Raw genomic sequence first — 25,308 nt, forward strand, 5'->3', positions numbered from 1 at the left:
AGGGGAGGAAATGCAATTTTCCCTACTGGTTAATAACTCTTGCCCTGTCTGCCACCACTGACGGTTTTTGCAGTGTAAGCCTGGTTTTGGCAACTACAGTAACTACCCATTGGGAGATAATATAATTCATTGCTTGCATTAGGTTAACTAAACCCCCAAAAGAGAGACTGACAATTTCTATTGTGGCTAAAGCAGGATACCTAACATTTTAAAAACCTTTTAAAAAATTATCCTTGTATTTCTAAAAAGCACATGTTGAATTTCTTATTGACAGTGTGTGCTTTGCGGACCAAACATGAGGACATAACATTTCATAAACAAGAGAGTACCTTTAGGGACAGGCTACTATGTTAACTGAAACATCTATGTGAGAAAGACCTATGGATTGGTTTCCTCCCACACAAACACCCCGACAGGGGCCAGGAACGAATTTGCAACCCAGATAAGTGCCCTTGACCTGGAATCTAACCGACGACATTACGGTGCACGTGCCCACGCTCACCGGCCAGGGCCACATTCATTTTTAGACGGACACTGTCAACATTTGGTGTAATGGGAACCAGGGCTCTTAGCATCTCGCCACCCGGCTACCATCTCAGTGCCTGGTCGTTCTCCCCCTTCAGCGCACAGTCTGGCAAGCGGACCGTGGGACCGCGCTTCCCTAGCGGAGCATTGAAGACGTGTACGCCTGCGCCTTAGACCTCGCTGGCGTTCTAAGGTGGAAGGGTGCGCGTTTGAGTTTCCATGGCAACGCGACGCTTCCGCCTTCTGGAAGCCTTAGCTCCGGCTCCGGCTGTGTGAGACCCGTCCGGGTGGGAGGGGACCTGGGCACTGGGGAACAGATGGGGTAGGAGGGGTGGGAGCTGGGGACATTTGCTCCAGGGTTCGAACTAAACTAAGAAAGATCTGTCCTAGGCTCAACGCGAAAGGATCTTTTCATCCCGGTCCTTCCGCCCACGCAGGGAACGATGCCTCTGGAAGTGGTGGTGGAGCTGCAGATCCGGGCGGTAAGAAAGATCAACGAACCTCCCTCTCCTTGCGCCCAAGTCATGCTCTTTCCCCAGGTTCTGAAAGGGTCCCTGGTCATTCTCACCACACCCTCTCATTCACCACACAGACATCATTATCTTTTGGAACAAACAGTACTCTGTCCCTACGATTTTCTACACTGGACTTCCCAGACCTCCTAACCTTTACTTCAGTTCAACCTCTTCCCACTTTCCTCCCCCTTAAAGCCAACTTGTTTCTAGCTCTATCCTGAAATTTTCTGTTCTTTAAAAATAACCCTGTATTAAGTCCAAGGAGGATTTTCTTTTCTTTTGTAGGATAAAGATTTGGGAAAGGTTTAAAACCCTCTTTTAAATAACCAGGTTAGAATTTTATTTCATAAAGCCTCATTACTTCCTGATAATTTTTCACTTCTAGGAACCAATAAAATATTTAAAAGCTATTTCCCCTATTAGCTCTGGTTTGCTAATTCCAAAGGGGAAATCAATCAACTGTCTTATAATTATCCACTGAATCTTGCTTGAGATACTGTGGCAGAGTGACTCCACTGTTCCTATTTGGGCCAGTCATTCCTCTTATTTCAGTTCCCATTTTCCAGTCCTTCCATCTGTAGTGACAGGCTGTCCTGCAGCTTTGCCTCCTAACTGTAGGGGCTTCTCTCCTGGCCATGATTACAAGCAAACATGCCACATAGGTTATGGCTATGGAAAATATGGTTAGTCTCTATACAATTGACAAATGCAGTTTCATTATACACACAACTACAAAATAAAGAGCAGAATTTCCTGGATGTTCCACTTTGACAGCAAAAAGAACCAGGCTATATCAGCCGTGCAATATCAATTGCAAGCTCTGTAGTAGTAAGGTGAAGGAATTCTTGAGAAGGTGAGTGATAAATCAGTCTTCCTCTTCATCAAGGCAAAAATGACACACTCATTTCATTCAATATTATTGGTTAATTCTATTTTCATTTTTAAAATGCATTCCTCAGTATACAATTAATTAACAGTGAAATCAGTTTTCTACTCTACAGTACTTAGGATCCTCCAAAAACAGGGTGAATTGATCTGTGCTTTAAAGCCAGCAAACTAGGCCCCAGCAACTAAGATAGGGAATTCCAGAACTATATATAGCCAGTAACCAGAAGGTAAGCCTAATTTTGAGCCTCTAATATTCAGGTTTGTGAACACCGTAAGAAATGTCATGCTTCCAAATATCTGGCCTGAATATTGTTACCATTAAAATAAAGGATCTAAGATTAAATGATAAAGCAAACTACTTACTGCTTCAGTTTGACTCTGCAAGTGAAGAGGTAGTCTGTGTTCAGGAAGTTGTGGGAATGAAAATGATTTTATTTGAAAAAGCTACTCTTTTATCTTGAAGAGTAGCTATTCCTCTCTCAGTGTGCCTCCCACACTCAGAAAATTTGTTTCCACCCATCATAGCCTACTTGTCACAGCCATTCTCCAGATTCCTATGTGCACCTCTCCTAGTTTATGACAGATCAAAGATAATAATCCATTCTATGTATAAATGTCAAAATAACTTGTCAAAGGTTTTTAACTTAAAGGTTCTTAATTTTTAGGCAGAGAGGCATTTAAAGCTTACCCTTTCAGTTTTTCATGGTCAAAGAATAATGAGCGGCGTCCACTATACATTTGGTGGTCTTTGTTCTTGTGATTTGGGGGAGGCACCATGAATAAACTGCTTTAAATGTAAAGGCCAATGTAAATGTAAATTTAGGAGTTAGTTGTACCTTGTATAGCAGCAGACTCCCCTGATTAATTTCAAATGAAATACTGTTCCTTAAAGTGTGCTGTGTACAGGGAAACAGAATTCCATATGAAAAAGTATTAATACACAAGGTCATCCTTGTGGTATAGATGAAAAAGCTCACACTTTTGCATTGCAGAGTGTCACATTATTTTCCCATTTTATTAACTCAGTGGAGGGCATTTATTTTTAATTCAGCAGAGATGACAGGTGGCAGGGCCCCATACCCTATCATACCGGTCCACTGACATACTAGTAGTATGTGGCTAGCTACCCCCAATCTCTCCGTTTCTCTGACCTCCTCAGCAGCTTATCTTTTCTGCGTAAGGCCATTGCTCTATCCTCCCTTTTCTTCTAGAGACTATAGGTATGTCCATCTTTCAGTGTATCTTCTTCAAGTAAGTCCTTGGCTTGTTCTCTGAATGCTAAAAGATAATACTAGAGAATAGTGGGAACTAAATATAAATTTAAAGACCTTTTGAAGAGGTGAAAGGAAGTTATGTACTATAATCTCTCTTCTCACTACCAAGTCCACAAAGATGGAAGAGACAATAAACTAAAAATGCTTACCAAGAAAATCAAGAGTAAGAGGAAATCTCCCCAGCTGTGATAACAGATCTTCAGAGAATAAACTAGAAAAAGCTATGTCTTAGACTCTTCAATAACTAAGAACTATGATTAGTATGCAGCTTATCTGCCTGTATATTTACAGAATGAAGATCCTTTTTTTTCCCCCCAAAGTTCAGTTCACAAGTGATATATTGACGTATAGGATCACTACAAAATACAATTTTTCTGATGTCAATTTTGAAAAAACAGCAACATTACAATCACCCCAGCTTGATTTCTTTGCAGTTGTCCTGGAGATACAAACAGTTGTTGAATGTATAACAGTGGGATTTTCCTTTCTTTCTGTAATATGGCCCTGATCAGTAATGGCCAGCGTGTGGCTTCAGCCTAGCAACCCATCAAGAGGGGCACCTAAAATTCCAAAGGAAGCCTGAAATGTCCTAAGAGGGACAAGCGGTATGGCTGCTGGTTTATGTCAGCATGATCGCATGTGGAAACATCTAGATCTCCTGGTGCCATAATGAATAAGACGGTGTCATTGTTGGTTCCACAGTACAAAGAGGACTGGAGCATTGTGCGGTGACAGCCAGCAGTAGTCCACGATGCTATACTGCATGTAGCCCAGAAAAAAGCCAAAAGCCACGTCGGTGACATTGTGTCGCCCCAGCATGACCCTGGAGAGGCCCAAGATGAAGGCCCACAATACCACCAGCACCCTCAGTGGAATGGCCAACACCAGGTGGTTCAAGATGAACCGCGACACCAGGGCGGCCCTGGTGGCATGTCCCGAGGGAAAGGAGTACTTGTCCACCGAGAGGGTGACAAACATGTCCATCTGGTTGTGGGCTGGGCGACGCCTGCGGACCAGCCCCTTGAGCAGGGCCACCAGCAGCAGGTCCAAAAGCAGAGCAAAGAGCAGGTTCATCAGCACCTCGCGCCCGGCCCAGCTGTCGCTCCTGGACAGGCAGTAGAGGGTGCCCAGCAGCCAGGGGATGCCGTGTCCCGAGATCTCCAGCAGCTTCATAAGGGGCCGCACGCTGCCCCAGGACGAGCTCTCCCCCGCGCACACCCCCAGCTTCTTGGACAGCCACAGGTCGATGGCCAGCAGGGAGCGCAGGGCGATGCCCAGGAAGGACGGGTTCAGGTCGATGCGGTCCTCCTCGGGCAGCGGGGGCGGGGGCGCCTGCGAGGGGACGGCCCCCGCCAGCGGGAAGGAGCCGCGCCGGTGCACCGGGCTCTCGGACACGCGGAGCCGGGCGCAGGTGGGGTCGGCGCCCGCCGCGCGGCTGCCGAGCAGGGACTGGAACTCGAACCGGCCGCCGCCGCCGCCGCCGCCGCCGTGGGCCGGGCTGCTGGGGCTGCTGCTGCTGCTGCTCGAGGCCGAGGCGCCCAGGGCGCGAACCTCCACGTTCCTCCGGGGGCTCGGCATCGCGGCGGGCGGCCCGGACGCCAGGACCCAGACGGCCTCCGGACAGGCTCCCCGGCCCTGCAGCCTCTTCCGCTTCCGCACTGCTATCCCGGAGGGGCGGGGAGAGGAAGGCGCGAGAGGACGATTGTGACACCTGGCGGAGACGTGGGATGAAACTGGAATTCCAATTTGCAGAAGAGGAGGCGTGGGAGGGTGTTGTGGGGGTACCTATCCGGGGGTGCGGTAGTGGGGGGACTTTGACATTGTCTGTGGTTGGTTAGGGAAAATAGAGTCCCGTTTAAAAACAAACCAACCCTGTTCTCTATTTTTTTTTTTCTTTTTAAGATTTCCTGCCCAGGGGTGTTCCTTCCTGACAAGCAAGATGTGTACCTGGGGGTTTACCTCCTGCATCAGTACCTGGAGACGAAGTGCTTTCCCTCCGTGTTCCCTATTATGATTCAGCAGAGGATGAGATTTCAAAAGGTGATCTTGACTTTCTCACTGCTAAATAGACATTTAAATGTTGCTGTCTGAAGATCATGTAGTGGTTCTCACAAAGGGCACAGTTCTTATAAAGTTATTTTGTAAATTTCCTTTTAAAACATGCTAGAAGGCCCCTGAGCACAGGGCAGAACCGTTAGTTGGAAGACTTGCTTTTGCAGCCCAGGTCAGAGCCAAGTTCTGTCAACCTAGTGCTAAACACCCTGGTCAATGACGTTTTCTATTCTGGGAACTCCCATGGCATTTTCTAACTGGAGCAGAGAGAGCAGTTTCTGAATGTTCTTGGAGATGTTAGAGGCGGTTGCATTACATTTACGACAGGGATAATCAATAAACTAGTGGACCTTAGAAACAAACTTTTTTTAACTCAAAAAAATGATGAAAAACTATAACCAAATTAGTTATATCCTGTATCTGAAATCGTATAACAAAACAAAAAGGCTCCTCAGACTTGATTTTTCTTAGGCCATACCTGGTTTATTTATGATTATTATATAAACTAGAGGCCTGGTGCATGAAATTTGTACAGGGGGGGTGTCTCTCAGCCCGGCCTGCACCCTCTCACAATCTGGGACCCCTCGAGGATGTTTAAGCCCGATCTCTGCAGCCTAACCAGCAGTTGGACATCCCACTCGCAATCCAGGACTGCTGGCTCCTAACTGCTCGCCTGCCTGATCACCCATAACCTCCTCTGCCTCGGCCTCCACCTAGGCAGCTTCCTCTGGAAGGATGTCCGGAAGGTTGTTCGGCTGTCTGGTCTAATTAGCATATTATGTTTTTATTATTATAGATAGTCAAAAACATTACCAATCTTTTCCCCACTTTGAAATATTTTTATTACTACACAATCACAGTCCTTTGAAGTTTTTGTTTTGGAATTTGGAAATTAATCAATCTGATTCTTTGAACCTTGATAAATCTGATGACAACATCACTGAGGTGGTTCTTTGGGGGAAGAGGATGAGTATGGGAAGGCTCCAGGTAGTCTATCACTTTTAAAGGTTTGGATGGTGGTGCCCAGAAAATGACCTGTTTTGACCTGAGAATACGAGAGGAGATGAGGATTGATTGCCTAAAGGGCTAGAGCTGTATGTAATATTTTAATACATTACAGTATTAATTTAAATAAAGTCTACAACACTGGTTGGATGATAGAGGAGAGGTACAAATGGATATTACCTTGGAACATACAGTTAGAATCCAAAGACGCCTCCTTCTACCATTTAAATGTTAGTAGTAGTAAAAAGTGGGTGGTAGAAATCCAGTCTATTCTCCCACCCCTACCCCACCCCCCAAGAATGTCCTTATGTTATCAATTTTAAGTTTGCTTCTATAAAAGATTTTAAAAATCTTTTTTTGGTAAGAAACCCAAGGATACAACGTCATAGAAGCACAGAGTGATAAATTTGTAAATGACTTTGAAGGTCATTTAGTCCAACCTCCTTGACTTGTAGAAGAGGCGGGTGAGCCTCAGAGTCACATTCTGGAGGCCACAATTGCTCTATTGCAGAGCTGTGCTTATGAGATTACTAGTCAGACATACCATGGAATATTTTTCATCTTATAAATTTTAATTAAATAAATGCTTTATTTTGTTTTTAAAATGCTTCACTTTAAATTTTGAAAACTGCCCTCTTGTGTGAGCGGTTTGGGTTCATACTCCAGCTTGCTTTCAGTTTGCTCCAGCTTGGGCTGTACCTGTTCCATTCTTTTGTTGCAAGTACTTGCGTCTGTTCTATTCTCTAAATGTAAATACTTGCAGCAAGTAGAGAAAATCTTTTCTCCTTGAACCTTCTGTGTAATTCAGAATTGAATGTGCTAAAGCATTTGGATAAACAAATTACTCCTGAAGACTGCGTGAGCCCTTATACTTGTTGGTCATGTTCATGCTGGTCATTACTCCCTAAGATCATACTTGAGGATATCCTTGGACATAGATGAAGTGAAGGGCTGAAATAGTTTAGGGGAGGGAGTCACCCAGATTTCCAAGTCAGTAACACAAAAATTACAGGGGACAGCCTCATTTTTGTAGTTAAAATAGACCTAGTTTTGAATTAAGAGCAGAGTTTAACCATACTTAGGTTTAAACACTATTTCAATCAGAACTTTAAAACCTGAAATTAAACTCTGCTGAAAACTTTTTTTTATAGTGCACTAGAATTCAGGGAGAGGGACATAGTATGCCTTTTATTTCAGTCCTATCCCAGGCCCTTTTGATCTAAAGGATGAAATATGCAGACTTGGCATTGGCTAGACAGGCCTCACAGTTATTTTCTTGTGCTTCGTGATACACTTAACTTACGAGGCTTTCCCTCTCTCTCATTATTTTTGAATTTTGTGGGAGTGTAGTTACTAGCACTTAGCTTTCCTTTTGTGATTCACATAGTTAGAATTTTTATTTATGTGTTGTTGTTTTTTAGCACAACCAATTCCTTGACAAGATAAGTCATTCATTCAGTTAACATTTTATGAATATATGTGGTATGCAGATTGTGTTTTAGGTAATCATGACTCTTTGAGGTTGATGCCAGATATGCTTTTAGCAACTAACTGTAGGGCTAGGTCAAGTTGATAACATTTTGAGCATGTGGTAGATTCAGCTAACGTAGATTTTCCTGGCGCTTGGTATTGTATTACTAATTCTCATTCATTTATCCTATAGTCATTTGTTGAATTTTTAACCACATATCTGTTAAAGGTATTTCTGCTGTATCCTAAAATATTATATGGCTGAATTTGATATGTGTTAATTATTTGGAAGAATGTAATTTATAATTTCTGTAAGTATATATGAATGAAACTTCGAAAATTTATTTTTCTCATTTTTTCTTCTCCTGTAGTTATTTGAAAATGCAATAGATCCTGGAGCTGTAGCAGACATTTTAGAAAGTAGGTACTCTCCATCCCTCCCCAACCCTCCCCAAAAAGAGACTATTACATTGTGTGTCTGTAATTCACAGATATAAAATTCTACTATTTTCTAAGTTGTGATACTTCCCTGTTTGATCTATGTTAATACTCAAGAGAACCTGTAAAATTTGAATCATGTTTTATATTTGATTACAAATTCTTTTCCAGATATAGATAGGATATACTAGAAGATACAATTCTACTTGTTTATTTTTTATTTTATTTATTTTAAAAAATAAATAACAATGTATTTAATTCCCATTTAATTCCACTGTTGAGAATTCAAACTGGTTAATTGCCCCTAACCATGGTGCTGTTTAAATTAAATGGGAATTAAATGGACTGTTATAGCAGTTTTAAACCTAGTAATTAATGAAAAATTCTGGCAATTTTCTAAAGTATTAAAATCGAATTTTTTCCTTTTTAGGCATTTTAACCAGGTTTGAATTAATACAGCTAGTGCCTCCAGGTAATGTGCCAGTAAATGCATTTCTAAATTAGCTTTTTTTTTTAAAATTTAAAAGGATTTTGGCATGACAAAATGAGGACTGGTATTTAAAAGTCGTCCCTTGTATAATACTCACTATTTCTCACCTCCCACCCCCTCATCAGTCAGTTTCATTTTGTCCTCTTTTAGAAGAGTAACTTTATGGGTTTGGTGGTTTTATGACTTTCCACATTTTTATAACTTTAATTATTATAAAACTAGTAGTCCTGCGCACGAATCCGTGTGCCAGTAGCTCACTGCTGCCCTCCTGTAGCTCTCCGCCCGCTGCCCCACCCTCCTGTAACTCCCCCCTCCCCCCGCCCTCCCTCCCCCTTACCCCCCGCCCTCCCCTCATAGCTTGCTGTCCTGCCCCCTCCTGTAGCTCTCTGCTGCCCCCTTGTAGGTCGCTGCCCCACCCTCCTGCTGATCCGTGAGCCAGTCGTTCTCGGTCGGTCGTTACATAACGACCATTTGCGTATTACATCTTTATTATATAGGATACTTTTTTCCATCCTGGCTCAGCTTCTTTCAAGTTTTTGCCTTTGACTATGTTTTAATTGTGGAGTGTGTGAGTGTGTATGCACGTAAAGCCCAAAGCCATCTTCTCTACTAGTTGCTACAACAGGGTTGGCAAATCCAGCAGCACTGTTTCGTATGGCTCATGAGCTAAATCTCTACACTTTTAAAACTGAGATTTTATTCATATACTATAAAATTTACCATTTTAAGTACAACTCAGTTGTTTTAGTTTGCTTACAGGGTAGTGCAAGCTAGTGATCACTGCCTAATTCCAGAAACTTTTATAACCTGGAAACAGACCCCATACTCATTAGCAGTCACTCATTATTCCTTCCTTCCCAGAGCTCCTGGCCACCATTAATCTACGCTCTGTCCCTGTCACTTTGCCTGTTCTGGATATTTCATGTAAATGGAATCAGACAACATATGGTCTTTTATGCCTGGCTTCTTTCAGTTAGCATGCTTCAAAGTTTATCCATGCTATAACATATATCAGTAATTCATTCCTTTTTATGGTAGAATAATATTCTTTTGTATGGATATATCACATATACAATTCTGTTCTTTTATATGGATAAGTTTGCTTACCCATTCATTAGTTGATGGACACTGGGTTGTTCCTACATTTTGAACATTATGAATAATACTGCTATCAGCATTCATTAACAAGTTGTTGGGTGTGTACATGTTTTCAGGTCACTTGGGTATACACCTAGGAGTGGAATTATTGGGTAGCTCCGTGGTTAACTTTTTAAGAACTGCCAAACTGTCTTCAGTTGTTACATTTTTAAATGGTTGGAAAGAAATTAAAAAATACAAATATTTAGTGATGTGAAAATTTTAAAATTCAAATTTCATTGTTCATAAAGTTTTATTGGAACACATCCATGTCCATTTGTTTAAGTGTTGTTCAATGGCTGCTTTCACACTGCAGTGAGAGTTGAATAGTTATGACCATACTTAAAGCCTAAAATTTTTATTGTTCTGCCCCCCCCAAAGAAAACCCCACAAAAAATAAAATAAAATAAAATAAAATCTTTATTGTCTAGACCTTTACAGAAAACATTTGTGACCTCTGTACTAGAATCATGGGGCTTTAGGGGGAAACGTTCTATGATGCCTTTGCTTTGTGTATGGCTTGAATGCCTGGCGACCCGAGCTAGTGAGAGAGTAGGAACTGCCATCTGGTGGCATCAGTTCTCATATAGTCTCTCAATGTGGTTAATTACTGGTGATTTTAGAGTCGTGTGTGTGTGTGTGTGTGTGTGTGTGTGAGAGAGAGAGAGAGAGAGAGAGAGAGAGAGAGAGAGAATGAATATACCTAAACATTTCTAATTCTCTTCTGATGTTTGCTATTATACATTTTTGCCTTTTCCCTTCCCCCAAATGAAAGAATCTTCATAGTTTTACCTTGTCATAAAAAGCATCCCCAAATGATGAGAAAACCTAGTTCTACATCGTTATTTTAAATAGCTATAAAAAGCTTCATTAATTTACTTATGTGCTTCTATAGGTCTATAAACAGTATGTAGATAATATTTTGGGTTTTGTTCTTTTTTTTTTTTTAAATATATTTTATTGATTTTTTACAGAGAGGAAGGGAGAGAGAGATAGTGAGTTAGAAACATCGATGAGAGAGAAACATCGATCAGCTGCCTCCTGCACATCTCCCACTGGGGATATGCCCGCAACCCAGGTACATGCCCTTGACCGGAATCGAACCTGGGACCTTTCAGTCTGCAAGCCGACGCTCTATCCACTGAGCCAAACCGGTTTCGGCAGGGTTTTGTTCTTTCATTCTGCATTGTTTACTTGCTTGTAGTTTACTTGTTTGTCATTTTCAACAGCTATATACTTTTCTGTAGTCATAATTGTCCTTAAATTGGTATTGTTGAGCATTTAGTTTTCTTTACCTTTCACATCTTTATAAAAATTATTTTTCCTCTTGGTATATTTGCAAAGAACAGAATTACTAGATTGAACCATGTCTTGTAACCTGGGAATAAACCAATCCCCAGCAAGTTTCCACAATTTCACTGGCAGATGCCTCAGCTAAAGCAGAGGTAGCTGTGGAGGCTTTTATGAGGATCATAGGCCTGCCTACTGTTGCTGTCCCTGGAGCAGGTCAAAGCCTTAGTGGAGTGGATCAAGAAGTCTGTAGTTCTTCCTTCTGCCTCTTGGTTCCTTAGCAGAAGCAGGCTCTGAAAACAGACAAGAACCCCATTCTCCATGGATCTAGAGATAGACACTCTTGTTAATGTCATTTACTTTCTTAGGTAGGCACAACAGAGGGAAGATCAGAAATATCTCCTACCTTCTTTTCAGAAATTCTCACTGAGCACTTTTCAGCCTAAAAGTGACAGGCCAAAATCAGGGCATTGAGGTGTGTTTTCTTCCCCCCACCATAAGATTTTTTTCTTATTTGACCTAATTTTATGTTGAGACATAAATCTGCTAACTGACAAGTTATATTTTAGTGTGCTAGTAAAATAGAAGCAGGCCCATTTTAGTCTTATTCAATTTTACATGAATTGAAAAATTATCCAGTACTTAATATTCTCACTATAAAATGTTTAATTAACACGAATCCTATATAATAAAAGGCTAATATGCAAATAGACTGAATGGCTGAAGGAGTGGTTGCTATGACACGCACTAACCACCAGGGGCAGCCGCTTGACACAGAAGCTACCCCCTGGTGGTCAGTGAGCTTCCACAGGGGGAGTGCTGCTCAGCCAGAAGCCGGGCTCACCACTGGTGAGTGCAGCTGCCAACTGCTGGCTTAGGCCCTCTCCCCAGAGGGAGTGGGCCTAAGCTGTCAGTAGGACATCCCCCGAGGGTTCCTGGATTGCAAGAGGGCACAAGCCGGGCTGAGGGACCCCCGGCCCCCCAGTGCAAGAATTTCATGCACCGGGCCTCTAGTTTTGTAAAATAAAAAGCAAAAAGCCACAGCCATCAACAATCCCTGAAAATAATTACTATTAACAATTTGTTGTGTATCTTTTTAGGTCTTCAAGATATATTTAGCATATATAATGCATTTAGTATATTCAAACACCCTAAAATAATACATATATACACATATGTGCATATATATGTATGTAAATATGTATACACACACATATACTAAATGTATCCAGTATTTATGATATGTATATTTAGTGTTACATTTTGGTTGAATATATATATTCTGCAACTTGCTTTATAAAATTTAATATATTTTAGACTGCCATATGTTTTTCATATGACCAGAAATCCATCTGTGGGAAGGTTGCAAGAATTTTTTAAAACTATGATGATTGGAGAATATTGAAGCTGGGTATATGCATACTGTTATAACTCAAAAGTTAATCAGATACAAAATGGAGGCTTTATTATATACTTGTTTTCCTTTTGTCTACATTCTCTCAATTGCAGAGTGCAATTAAATTTATTGCTCAAAATAACAATTTTACCCAGTTTCAGTTGTATTACAGACTGATCCATTACTTTGTCCTACGTATGTTTATTGAGGGTATATATGCCCTACACTATGCCACTTCCTGGTATCACGCAGGTGGCACCAGTCAGAGTGGCAATGATAAATCCTCTTGATCTGCTAGTCCCTGATGCTAGATAATTATGTAAAAACTAGGGGCCCGGTGCACGAAATTCGTGCACTGGGTGTGTGTGTGTGTGTGTGTGGGGGGGGGGGGGGAGTGTCCCTCAGCCCAGCCTGCCCCCTCTCACATACTGGGAGCCCTCAGGCGTTGACCCCCAACACCCTCCGATCGCCTGATCGGCCCCTTGCCCAGGCCTGACGCCTCCGCCAGAGGTGTCAGGCTTGGACAGGGAACCCCCATCTCCCCCCGATCACTGGCTCTGGCTCCCGCCCAGGCCTGAGGCCTCTGGCCCAGGAATCATGCCTGGGCAGGGGACCCCCATCTCCCTCTGATCGCTTGCTCCACCCCCCGCCCAAGCCTGATGCCTCTGACCCAGGCTTCAGGCCTGGGCAAGGGGACCATCATATCCCCCCAATCCCCGGCTCCGCCCCCCACCCAGGCCTGATGCCTCGGCCAGAGGAGTTGACCCTTATCACCCTCCGAACACCAATCACTGGATCGGCCCCTTGACCAGGCCTGAGGCCTCCGGCAGAGGTGTCAGGCCTGGGCAGGGGACCCCCAGCTCCCCGCGGTTGCAGGTTCTGCCCCTGCCCCTGCAGGACACCTCTGGCCTAGGCGTCTGGCCCGGGCAGCGCAGACCTGCAGTGGCAGCGTGGGGCGCCGCGATCGTGGGCTTCGCTTTAGGCCCAGGCAAGGGACCCCTAGCTCCTGGGACTGCCAGCTTCGACCGTGCCCAGCTCCCATCGCTGGCTCCACCCCTACTTCCTGCTATCACTGGCCAGGGCGGCAAGGGCGCCTGATTCTCCGATCATGGCGGGGGGGGGCAGGGCAAAGGCGGCCCCAGGGCCGCCTTTGCCCTGCCCCCCAGCTCTTAGCTCCCCCCTGGGTTTCAGATCACTGTCAGTGGCAGGGGGCTTCTTCCTGCTTTTCCTTTCGCCTCCCTGCATTGTGCCTACATATGCAAATTAGCTGCCATCTTGTTGGCAGTTAACTGCCAATCTTAGTTGGCAGTTAATTTGCATATAGCCCTGATTAGCCAATGAAAACGGTATCGCCGTACGCCAATTACCATTTTTCTCTTTTATTAGTGTAGATGATTTGCTTGAAGTCTCGCGTGGACTGTGCCACGTGGTCACATGAGCCACATTTGGTTTTACAGGGACCACCAGTTCTTCATTGGCTGAATAGTTACCTTTTCATTTTGCTGTATATATTACTTTACTGTTTTATACTTTTTCATGTTGTTTTCAAACAGACTTATTATAGTCAGAAGACAGATTATGATAATTAAACTAATGATACAGGTACCTCAGATGTGTGTACAGCTTTGCTGCTAAGGAAAGAAGAGGTCCAATGGTTTGGCTTAGGAGCAATGGACTCCTCCCTGGTTCTGCAGTTTACAAAGCTGGGAAAAAGTGAATGAACACAGGGGGGCAGCATAATCCTGGTTGACAGTGAGCTTGGTGCTTTTATTGACTCAAAACCTCTACTTTGGAATGTGTCATATATATGCAGCCCAGCTGTAAAATGCTATTTTAGTGGGCACCTGTTCCCTGATTCAGAGTTTGATTTTACACTTTGTCATGATGCCTACTCAGCATCAGCAGGAAATAACTTTTGCCTCAGATGATGTGTGTGTGTGTGGGGGGGAGGGGGGGAGTATTTTTGTTGTTGTTAATCCTCACCCATGGGTATTTTTCCCACTGATTTTTAGGGAGAGTGGAAGGGAAAGGAAGAGACACACACAGAGAGAGACATCGATGTGAGAGAGACACTTCAGTTGGTTGCCTCCCACACACGCCCCGACTGGGGCTGGGGATTGAGCCTGCAACTAAGGTATGTGCCCTGACTGGAATCGAACCGTGACCCTTCAGTCCGTGGGCCAGCACTGTAACCACTGTGCAAAGCTGGCTAGGGCAGATGATCTGGTTTTGAATTTCTACTTTGCCAGGTGGCATCATGACAAGTATCTTAAACTCTCAGAGCCTCAGTTTCCTTATTTGCAAAAAAGGAATCAAATGAGACCCCATATTGGGAAGCAAGCTGTCAATTCTGATATGCTTTATAAATGCTAGATATTTCTGGAACCAGTATTTTTATTAAAATTATTTTTCTTGAAGCCTCATTTGTTTTCTTTTGGGGGGAGTACTTTTTCACTGGTGGTATTGATGATGTCCCTGTCTGTGCCATTAGCCTATTAAGAACATAATGGAGTTCTTTTCAGACATTTCGCTTGGCCTATGAGAATTGCTTAGCCTGTGTATATGCTTATTATTTACAACCGAGGCTCTTGCTATAATAACCCTGTGGTGTGCTGACATTTTTACACTGATAATAGCAGGTAAACACATACGCTCTGCACTTCACATGTGTTTGTTATTTGTCCTCACAATAGCCCTAAGAAGCAGGTACTGTGATGAGTTTTACATTTTCCTGAAGAGGAAACTGAAGTTAAGGAGTTTACATAATTTGTTCAAAGCCACATCACTAGTAATTGGTGAAGCAAGGCTTCGAACCCAGCTCTGTCTGAATCTAGAAGTTGAGTTCCTAACCAGTGTACTGTAGGCTTCAGTAGAAAGTTGTATTTTGTTGCTAGTGATGGGTGAGGAAATGGTCACATCACTTCCATTTTTTGTTTGCACTTCTGAGATCACTAAATGGAGGAAGTCTCTGTGGCCAGTAAAAGTGCAGAGCAGGTGAAAGGCCCCATCTGATGTATTTATAACATCACAGTGTGTGGAGAATGGATTTGAGTGCAGAAAGAATAGAAGCAGGGTGACCAGATAGGACAGTGATGGCGAACCTTTTGAGCTCGGCGTGTCAGCATTTTGAAAAACCCTAACTTAACTCTGGTGCCGTGTCACATATAGAAATTTTTTGATATTTGCAACCATAGTAAAACAAAGACATATTTTTGATATTTATTTTATATATTTAAATGCCATTTAACAAAGAAAAATCAACCAAAAAAATGAGTTCGCGTGTCACCTCTGACACGCGTGCCATAGGTTCTCCATCACTGAGCTAGGAGGTCATGACAGTAGTCCAGGAGAGAGGGGGTGGGGGCTTGGACAAGGGTAGTAGTAGCTATAAAGATGGAGAGAAGGGGACAGTTTTTAGATTTATTTTGGAGACAGAGTCAACAGGACTTGCTAATGGATTGATGTAAGGAGTGAAAGAGTAGAATCAAGGATAAACCCTAGATTTTTGGCTTGAGCAACTGATTCCTCTGATGGGAAGATAGAGAAGAGCTTATTTGTTGGGGGGGGGGGATCAAGAGTTCTATTTTGGACCTGTTTGCATACACTATACGACATTTATGGTGAGACTTGAATGATGAATAAGATCTCAACAAGACGGGAAGGAAGAAAAGACATTTTAGAAGGAACAGCCCAAGCTGAGCAAGTGCATAGAAGCGGAGGGAAAGATACCTTGTTAGCTTATTGTGGCTGGAGCATGTCTGACAGGGGAAGAGTAGAAAGAAATTATGATGAAAAATCTAGAATGCTTTCTTTTACACATTTATCCTTACTAGAACCCAGTAAGTGGAATGAATAGGAAGAAATGAATTCATTATATTATTTGATAGAAGGTGAGTTATTTTCTACAGTTGATATACCAAGAATTCTTGTCACAAATAAAATGGCAGCCACCAAACGGTAATGTTACCTCATTGACTATTTTGGCAGCGCTCTGTGCAGGGCCCGCTCTCAGTCCAAACCACTTGTGTAGCACCTGCTGTGCAGACAGGAGGGCTCAGCTGGCAGCTGCTCCATCCTTTAGTTCAGCCATTCTCAATCCTACTAGACCTAAGATCTTCTTTTGGTAGTGAGTATTTTGTAGCATCCTCTTACCATATTGACATACTAGTAAATATTAATAGTTAATAGAACCAACTTATACAAATCACAGTATTTGAACTGTAATATAAAGGAGAAATGAAAAGAAAGTGATTTAAAATAAAATGACATGCATATCAACATGTGAATGTTGAGCATAGTGAAGTATTTAGATGTGACGTGATTTTCAAAATGCCAAAAGGATCTCAGTAAAGATCCCAATAGCAAAGTACAGTTTTTCCTTAATGTACACAGTAACCGCATTCCTGAAAATCCAGTGTATTTTAAAATTGTGCAAAAAAGTGCTTTGTGTTTATATGTAACAGTTAGGTTCCAGGCTCTGATAGTCATAAAATAGCTTCTCACTTGGAAGAATGTCTGGCAGGATGTTAGAAGGTTGTGCAGGAGTGTCTTGAGCATTGCAGGGGCTGTTAACTCCCCTGGTGTTGGCACCAGCTCAGCTCTGCTCTGAGCCACTGGGACATTAGCATCCCTATGAACACATCGAACTCTAGTCTGCACTGTATCTTTTGCATGAACAGGGCATTGTCTGCCTTATTCCTATTCTATCCTTAGGCCTGGCCCATGGTATGTCATTAGAAAACATTTGTTGAGCCGAAACCGGTTTGGCTCAGTGGATAGAGCGTCGGCCTGTGGACTGAAAGGTCCCAGATTCGATTCCGGTCAAGGGCATGTACCTGGGTTGCGGGCACATCCCCAGTAGGAGATGTGCAGGAGGCAGCTGATTGATGTTTCTCTCTCATCGATGTTTCTAACTCTCTATCTCTCTCCCTTCCTCTCTGTAAAAAAATCAATAAAATACATATATAAAAAATTTTTTTTTTTAAAAAAGAAAACATTTGTTGAAGGAAAGAATGGATGGATGGATGGGTGGATGGAAAGAAATTTTCCTCTTTGTTCTGTTTTGTAGAACAACCCTTTAGATAGTGTTTTATCTCTGTCAGGACGTGGGGAGGGTTTTGAAACTTGTCCATGAGATAAAAAGTAGTAGAAGTCATCTGAGTCTTGAATAACAGGTACTGCATTCAAAATGTCTATTTTTATCTGTGTGCCTTCTCTGCTATCACCTATCTAAGCTTTTATTTTGTTAAACTTGGGATGTAGATACATCATTTTTCAGAACATAAATCTACTTCTGACTTTTCTTCTTCCTTCCTAGTGTCGGAAGAGTTGGCCTACTATGAAGAAAACACACGGGAATTTCTTTTTCCTGAGCCCAAGCTGACACCTTCGATCCCTGGCATAGGTAGGGAGGTGCTCATGAAAACGGCTGCAGGTTTTCCAGTAAGTGATCTATGCCTAGCTGGCTTCTGTTGGAAAAGCAATTCTTAGGACCTGAGCATTTTATTCCTAATAGGGCTTGCTCTTGGACTGATCACTTTATTTTGGTCAGTACCCCTGTTAATTCTGTTTAGCAGTCTTGTTTAGATGCCCCACTCGGAATGCCAAATTACACTGATTCCTATTATTGATCTGGGAAGTGGGAGTTTTACCTAATTTGGCTAAATCATTGCCATATTCACACTGTCACATAATTATAAGGATGACTTTTTTTTTACCTCCTCCGAATGCAGATTAGCTGAAAGATTTTGTCAATTTAATGACAGCTATTATTTTAGCAATATTAAGAGTAGATAGGGTAGTAATAGTAATAATGCTCCTTCTCATTTATTTTGCCCATTGGTTTTCCATATGATATCTTATTTTCCTCGTAACAGTTCTCAAGTGAGCTGAGGCAGATACTATGGCCTCCACTTAATGGAGGGGAAACTGACAGAGGTTCACTGACTGGTACTAATGAGGGATATTAAAAGATAGGGCAGTTATTCAATCAATAACCTAATAGTTTGGGGGCATTATCTGAACCCAAATTTGAATATTCATTTTGATGTCGTCTGTGATAATTTCTGACTCTGCAGCACCTCTGTTGTTGGAATGCCTGGGTTCAGTAACCAGCTTTGCCATCATTAGCTGGACAAGTGACTCTCTGTGTCTTAGTACCCTCCTCTACAAAGTACAGATACTGGGTATTACTAGTACCCACTTGATGGGGTTGTTTTGAGGATTAGATGAGTTACTATATGCAAAGCACTTAGGTCAGGGCATACAATACAATTTATGTAAGTGTTTAGCTATTCTTATTAAGTATATGTTATACTAATATTTTATTTTTCATCTTTATTGCTAATTGAAAAATAAAAATTGTATCCATTTAGAGTGTACAACTTGATGTTTTTCTATATATCTACATTGTGAAGTAATTGCCACATGCTAATTATCATATCCATCATTCACTGTTACTAGTTACCATTTTCTTTTCTTTTGTGATGAGAACACTTAAGGTCTACCTTCTTAGAAATTTCAAATATACAATATAGTATTGTTAACTATAGCCACATTGCTGTACATTAGACCCCCAGAATTTATTCATCTTGCATAATGAGACATTGTACCCTTTGACCAACATCTACCCATTTCCCCCATCCTCCAGCCCCTGGCAACCAACATTATACTTTCTGCTTCTGTGAGTCTGACTATATTAGATTCCCTATATAAGTGAGATAATACAGTATTAATTTTTTCATGTCTGGCTTATTTCACTTAGCATAATGTCTACCAGGTTCTTCCATGTTTTTGACAATGGTAAGATGTCCTTCTTTTTAAAGGCTGAATAATATTTCATTGTGTACATATATTTGTTATGTGCATATTTTAGATAATGAATATGGTTAATGCCAACCACACAAAAGAGCAATTAAATTCTTGCACAATTTCAAATTAGGATGAGATAGGCAAGAAAACTGTTTCCAGTAATTTTGTTTGCTTCTTTTATGCTGTTTTATTTTTAGGGTATTGCTCCAAAAATAGAGTTTTCTACAAGGACAGCCATCAGAGAATGTGTGTTTCTGCATAGAAACAGATTTCTTGTAAGTATAATCAAGAAGCCAATAATAGAAATGTCAGGAATTTTCTCCACAAATTTAAAGAGCTCAGTTTACCAAGTTTAGGTGCAACTGGATAAATAAAAACCTGGAGACTTATTGCTAGTTTTGAACTTATTCAAACTATTCGCTCTGCCTGTCACATTAGACTGAGCATGTTTGGCACATATTCATCAAGGTTTAGTTAGTGGAGCAGAATGATCTAGGGTTAAGATCACAAGTTTGATGTGTAAACTAGCTTTTTTGGTTGTTGTTTGGTGACTTTTATTCTTTTTTGTCACTGTTGTTAATCCTCACCCGAGGATACTTTTCCATTTCTGGAGAGAGTAGAAGGGAGAGGGAGAGACAGACAGAGACACATCCATTTGAGAAAGATACATCGATTGGTCACCTCCTGCAAGTGCCCCAACCAGGGCTGGGATCGAGTCTGCAACTGAGGTACATGTCTTTAACCAGTATCGAAGCGGGGACCTTTTAGTCCATGGGCCAACGCTCTATCCACTGAGCCAAACTGGCTAGGGCAGTGGTCGGCAAACTCATTAGTCAACAGAGCCAAATATCAACAGTACAACGATTAAAATTTCTTTTGAGAGCCAAATTTTTTAAAATTAAGCTATATAGGTAGGTACATTGTTATTAACTTAATTAGGGTACTCCTAAGGCTTAGGAAGAGCCACACTCAAGGAGCCAAAGAGCTGCATGTGGCTCGCGAGCCGCAGTTTGCCGACCACAGGGCTAGGGCAATGACTTTTATTCTTGATCGTATGAACAGTAGTGTTTCCTTCTTCCTTACGCTGAAGCTGAAGCTCAGAGTTGTATTCATGGCCATCGTTGGTAACCGTGAAGGGTCTTGGGCATCCATAAGCACTACCTCTATTTCCCTCTCTTGTTCAGCCCTAACTTCCCCTTCACTCTGATTTATTTCCATGTTTCTTTTATCTTATTGTACACAAATTTTGTAACCCTTTAAAGTCCTTTCTAGAACAGTATGGAAGTGAATGAATGTAATTTGTAAAGCTTCTTTAAATACTTGTCATCCTAAATCTTGCCTGATCCTCTAGAACAGTGGTCCGCAAACTGCGGCTCGCAAGCCACATGCAGCTCTTTGGCTCCTTGAGTGTGGCCACGAAGTTTCAATCGCACTGTACATGCGCGCCCGCACGTGGTATTTTGTGGAAGAGCCACACTCTTCCACAGTTTGCCGACCACTGCTTAAAAATGTGGGCTGTGGATACTGAATGACAAGGGTCTGTGCAAATCCATCAATCCTGTGGGCATTATAACTCCTATAATTGGGGACCAATGATTACTTTTAAGTAAAGCATTAGCTGCTTTTTAGTTTTTCTTTCTTTACCCACTACTTTCTTCAATCTGTTGGATATGTGCACAGTGAGTTTTTCAATCTTTTTTCTTTAAACCCTCCTAATATATATCTTCATTTTAAGCCTTAACTTTTAAAAGTGGTATCTTTTATTCTTTCTTATAACAGAAGTATCCCACTTATTTTGAAAAATTATAAAATAGGAATAAGCAAAAGGACAGAAAAATTATGTTATTCTTACTATCTAGAGATGATATGACTAATTTTCGAGTATAGTCTGCTATACAACACACTTTTATTTTAAGAAATTAGCATCATACTATTTTATACCCTTTCTTTTTTACTTAATATACCATGCACAGGTCCTGATGTCCTTAAGTACTTTTATACCAGGCCAGTCTTCATGGCTTCATTGTATGCCATTGCACGGTAGCGCCATAATTTGTTTGGCCAATCATTTTCCTATTGTTGGGCACTTAGCTGACATGTCACAGTCCAGTCAGGAAAACAAACCACACATGTTATTTTAACAGAAAGATTTAATGTAAATAGGGGATGGGATGCTGAGAGGTAAAGGGTAACACTGAAGTGATGGGGATAGTGACCGCAGGGAGCCGCCCCACCCCTAAGGCTGAGGAAACAAAGGGAAGAGCATGGAAGCTTGAGGAAGAGAACCCATAGGAAGGGGACCCCATAGCAAAGGGACCCTGGGGAGAGGCTGCCTTCCTGGGTGCTTCTTCAGGAAATCAAAGGTAGGACTTTGATGAGCTGGGACTCAGACCTCTAAGGAGGGACACTGCTCATTGCTGGTGCCTCGGATTCCATGGGGCGAGATTCAAATCCCTGAGTGCTGGAACGCCTGAGGGGGGCACAGTGAGACGAGTTCCGGGATTATTGGAGTGGGGAGAACTATGAACTGGAACCATTTGCTGTTGCTAAGGTGAAGAATGGTTGCTGGGGTGATGCTGTCAGGAATAGAATGCAAAACTGGAAGGGGCCAACTCTGACAGGGGTTTGCAGAGTGCCAGCCCTCCTACCATGAAGCTGGGTATAGAAAGGTGGGTTTGGGAGCTGAAAGACACTTGCTTACTCACCATTCACCAATGTGGTTGGTTTCTCACTTTGGAACTGTTATATAAGAGTTTTTTTTGTTTTTTGTTTTTAGCTAAATACATAGCCATAATTATTTCCTTATAATAAGTTAATTGAAGTTAAATGCCTGGATCCAAGTATATGCCTGTTCTCTCTCTCTCTCAATCTCAATCATCTCACTATCTCTTGATGTCTTTCTATCGATCAATCATCTATCTATAACTGGGGGAAGTGTCTGATACTTTCCAACTGTCTCCTAATGCAAATAAATATCACTGGTATTTGAAATATAACATACTAGTGAGTTATAAATACTAGTGATCTTAAGCTGAACTGAAGGAAAATTAAGTAGAGAAATGCCCTTCCTTGAGTTCCTATTTTATAAATCTAAGGTGTTCAGTCTTCTACCTTAGTTAACAAAGTTCAATTAAATGCAGTAATATTCTGCTTGAATTCCCCCCCCCCCGCTTTTGTTTTTAAAGGAATTGTTTCTCTTTTTGGTTCCAGGAAGAAATGTTTAAGTCACGAAGGCCTTTATTTACATCATATGGACCAACATTCCCCTTAAAAAATAAACATATGAAGCGAAGAGAAATTAATCTCAACAGATTGCCCCAATGTGTACAATTCTGGGAGCCCTCTCCATATTCTACCAGACGTTTCTTCCAGGACCAAACAGCTCAACTGAACCTTGGAAATAATTTCAAAATCCCTGGAGAAAGCAAACCTCCATTTGTAGTTAGACATGTGAGCCTAAAATTATTTATCAGAGTTCTTTGGGATGGTGAGGTTGTGAATGAGTTCAGAATACAAGAAGTTTGCAGCATAAAAATAATTGGGTAATATTAAAAAGGGAATTCAAACTGAATAGTAATGATGATTAAATTATGTTATCTTTCTAGAGTCATATTCAGGAAGCTCCTATAGAGATGTCTTGTACAGAGGATTTGCTCAGTAAATGTCAGCCATCCCTGTGTTTGATTTTCGAAAATTATTGAGTGTGATGTCTACACATGGCAACTCACCATTTATCCAGAAGAAATCAGTGAACTGATGGGTGCAAGACACATACAAAGGCTGGCATATACTCTGTACAATCTAAAACTAAAGTTTCATCAGTTTTAAAGGAAACTGCTTGAGTTTTTTAAATAAGGTTGTTGCTCATTAGCCATACTTTAAAGAGCAGGGAAAAAAATGTATCTGCAGGAAGAAGCAATGATGTGTCATATTCAAAACCCTTGATCAACCTTCAGGGAGAAGTGGGCAAATTTAATAACATTAGTTCTTTTAGTCTCCTTAATTTTTTTTTAACTATTATAAAAGTAATGGAAAATACAGAAATGTTCAAAAAAATTACCGATAGGTTCACCAGTATAATAAAAATAAATAAGTATTTAATTTAATGCATTTTCTTTAATCTTTTTAATATTCATAAGACTCTTTTTCCTACAAAGTCATAGTCTATACAGATTAGTTTCTCAACATATACAATTAATATTACATTAAAAGCATTTTTTATTATTTGCTGTTCTTCATTAACATCAGCCCATGTTCTAGTTCATGACTTATTCTCCAGTCGTTCTTATAACTCCAGTAGTTAACTGTTGATAATGTAAAGTTGATAATTTGACTTAAAGTCACTAGTGGTGATGTTTGTGTATTTGACACAAACCTGCTTGCAGATCATGTTGTCCCATTTATGAAAATATGTTCACTTAAGTAAAATAATGTAGTCACCACTATCCTTTTTTTCAAGGGTATAGACACTCAGATTGGTCTGGAACAGCCGTGGGCAAACTACGGCCCGCGGGCCGGATCCGGCCCGTTTGAAATGAATAAAACTTAAAAAAAAAAAAAGACTGTACCCTTTTATGTAATGATGTTTACTTTGAATTTATATTCGTTCACACAAACACTCCATCCATGCTTTTGTTCCGGCCTCCGGTCCCGTTTAAGAACCCATTGCCCACCCCTGGTCTGGAATGTGAAAGACTGAACTGTGTGACCTGTGATCATTCTCAGGGAGCACTGCCCAGGCTGTTCGGGAACATGCACCTCTGTCCTGTTTTTATTTATTTGTCTGTTTGTTTATATATTTATTTATTAGTATTACAGATTCTTTCATCACCGCCCCCCCCTTACCTCCCTTGTCCTGTTTTAAAAGAATGCAAAATTAGCTTCACTTGGTCTCTTCTGGGCTTGACTTACCAGTGGTTAGGATGTAACTTGTGCCCATCGTTATTTTTAAAAATATATATATTTTATTGATTTTCTACAGAGAGGAAGGGAGAGGGATAGAAAGCTAGAAACATCGATCAGCTGCCTCCTGCACACTCCCCACTGGGGATGTGCCCGCAACCAAGGTACATGCCCTTGACCGGACTCGAACCCGGGACCCTTGAGTCCACAGGCTGACGCTCTATCCACTGAGCCAAACCGGTGAGGGCCCATCGTTATTTCTTTATGCTAACATTTAGCCCAGGGGTGGGCAAACTTTTTGACTCGAGGGCCACAATGGGTTCTTAAACTGGACCGGAGGGCCGGAACAAAAGCATGGATGGAGTGTTTGTGTGAACTAATATAAATTCAAAGTAAACATCATTACATAAAAGGGTATGGTTGGTTTTTTAATAGTTTTATTCATTTCAAACGGGCCGGATCCGGCCTACGGGCTGTAGTTTGCCCACGGCTGATTTAGCCCATCTCTTCGTGTTAGCCTTAGTGACGAGAGGGACAAACAGCTTCCCCCTATCGGGACAACATGTAACGTACATTGAGCCTGAGATTTAATTTGTTCCCAACTTTCTTTTCTCACTTGCATGACTGACGGGGAGAAAGGCATTACAGGTAATGTGGAGAGGGTAATACAAGCCATGGTGGGTTTATGACTTATTTCTCTCCTTTTCTTTCAGGTGGACAGTGCAAAGCCCTTTGGTGAGGATATTTCAGAGCATTATTCTCCGAAGTCTAGAAGAAAATCTAAGTTTCCAAACTTTCCCTTTCCCATGAGAAGAGGTACTCAAGTTTCTTGTTATTCCTGTGTATTTCTCTATGGGAGCAAATGCATCCTACTTCTAAATTTTTCATTCTGTGGAATATTTTCTTTGGAAACTTGGAGTTTAATTCTCAAGTACTCTCCAGCGGTGGAGTTTCCAGGGAAGGAGTTCCTACTGAGCAGTCAGCAGAGAAGCTGTTTCAGAAGCTGTTTCACCAGGGCACCCACTGTGCTCTGGTTGCATTCATTTCCTAGCTGGGCTGGAAAAGCAGAGAGCAGTTTATTCTGGTGTGAACTTCTTGCAAATGCACCACTAATAG

At 41.6% G+C, this 25,308-nt stretch overlaps 2 protein-coding genes across 3 annotated transcripts in view; one reads left to right on the top strand and one right to left on the bottom strand.

Moving 5' to 3' along the window:
• Positions 1 to 743: 743 nt before the first annotated feature.
• The window catches only part of SPATA6L (spermatogenesis associated 6 like), a 36,226-nt gene continuing 11,661 nt past the window's right edge, over positions 744 to 25,308 (top strand). Inside the window, exons 1-9 of one of the 2 annotated variants that reach the window (XM_081103425.1) lie at positions 744 to 797; positions 916 to 1,007; positions 5,105 to 5,242; positions 8,101 to 8,149; positions 8,598 to 8,639; positions 17,798 to 17,922; positions 19,488 to 19,565; positions 22,501 to 22,740; positions 24,906 to 25,008. In XM_081103425.1, coding sequence (XP_080959551.1) covers positions 969 to 1,007; positions 5,105 to 5,242; positions 8,101 to 8,149; positions 8,598 to 8,639; positions 17,798 to 17,922; positions 19,488 to 19,565; positions 22,501 to 22,740; positions 24,906 to 25,008 — 814 coding nt within the window. In that variant the 5' untranslated portion in view covers positions 744 to 797; positions 916 to 968. Of the gene's footprint in view, positions 798 to 833; positions 1,008 to 5,104; positions 5,243 to 8,100; positions 8,150 to 8,597; positions 8,640 to 17,797; positions 17,923 to 19,487; positions 19,566 to 22,500; positions 22,741 to 24,905; positions 25,009 to 25,308 lie in introns of those variants that run through there. The other variant, XM_081103426.1, reaches the window with a different exon arrangement.
• On the bottom strand, positions 1,367 to 4,864 carry PLPP6 (phospholipid phosphatase 6). Its single transcript, XM_081103427.1, has one exon. It carries the CDS (start codon positions 4,778 to 4,780, stop codon positions 3,887 to 3,889), a length of 894 nt encoding a protein of 297 aa, XP_080959553.1. The 5' UTR covers positions 4,781 to 4,864; the 3' UTR covers positions 1,367 to 3,886.

This window comes from Myotis nattereri (genome assembly GCF_964212035.1).
Source record: "Myotis nattereri genome assembly, chromosome: 12".
Classification (NCBI taxonomy): domain Eukaryota; kingdom Metazoa; phylum Chordata; class Mammalia; order Chiroptera; family Vespertilionidae; genus Myotis; species Myotis nattereri.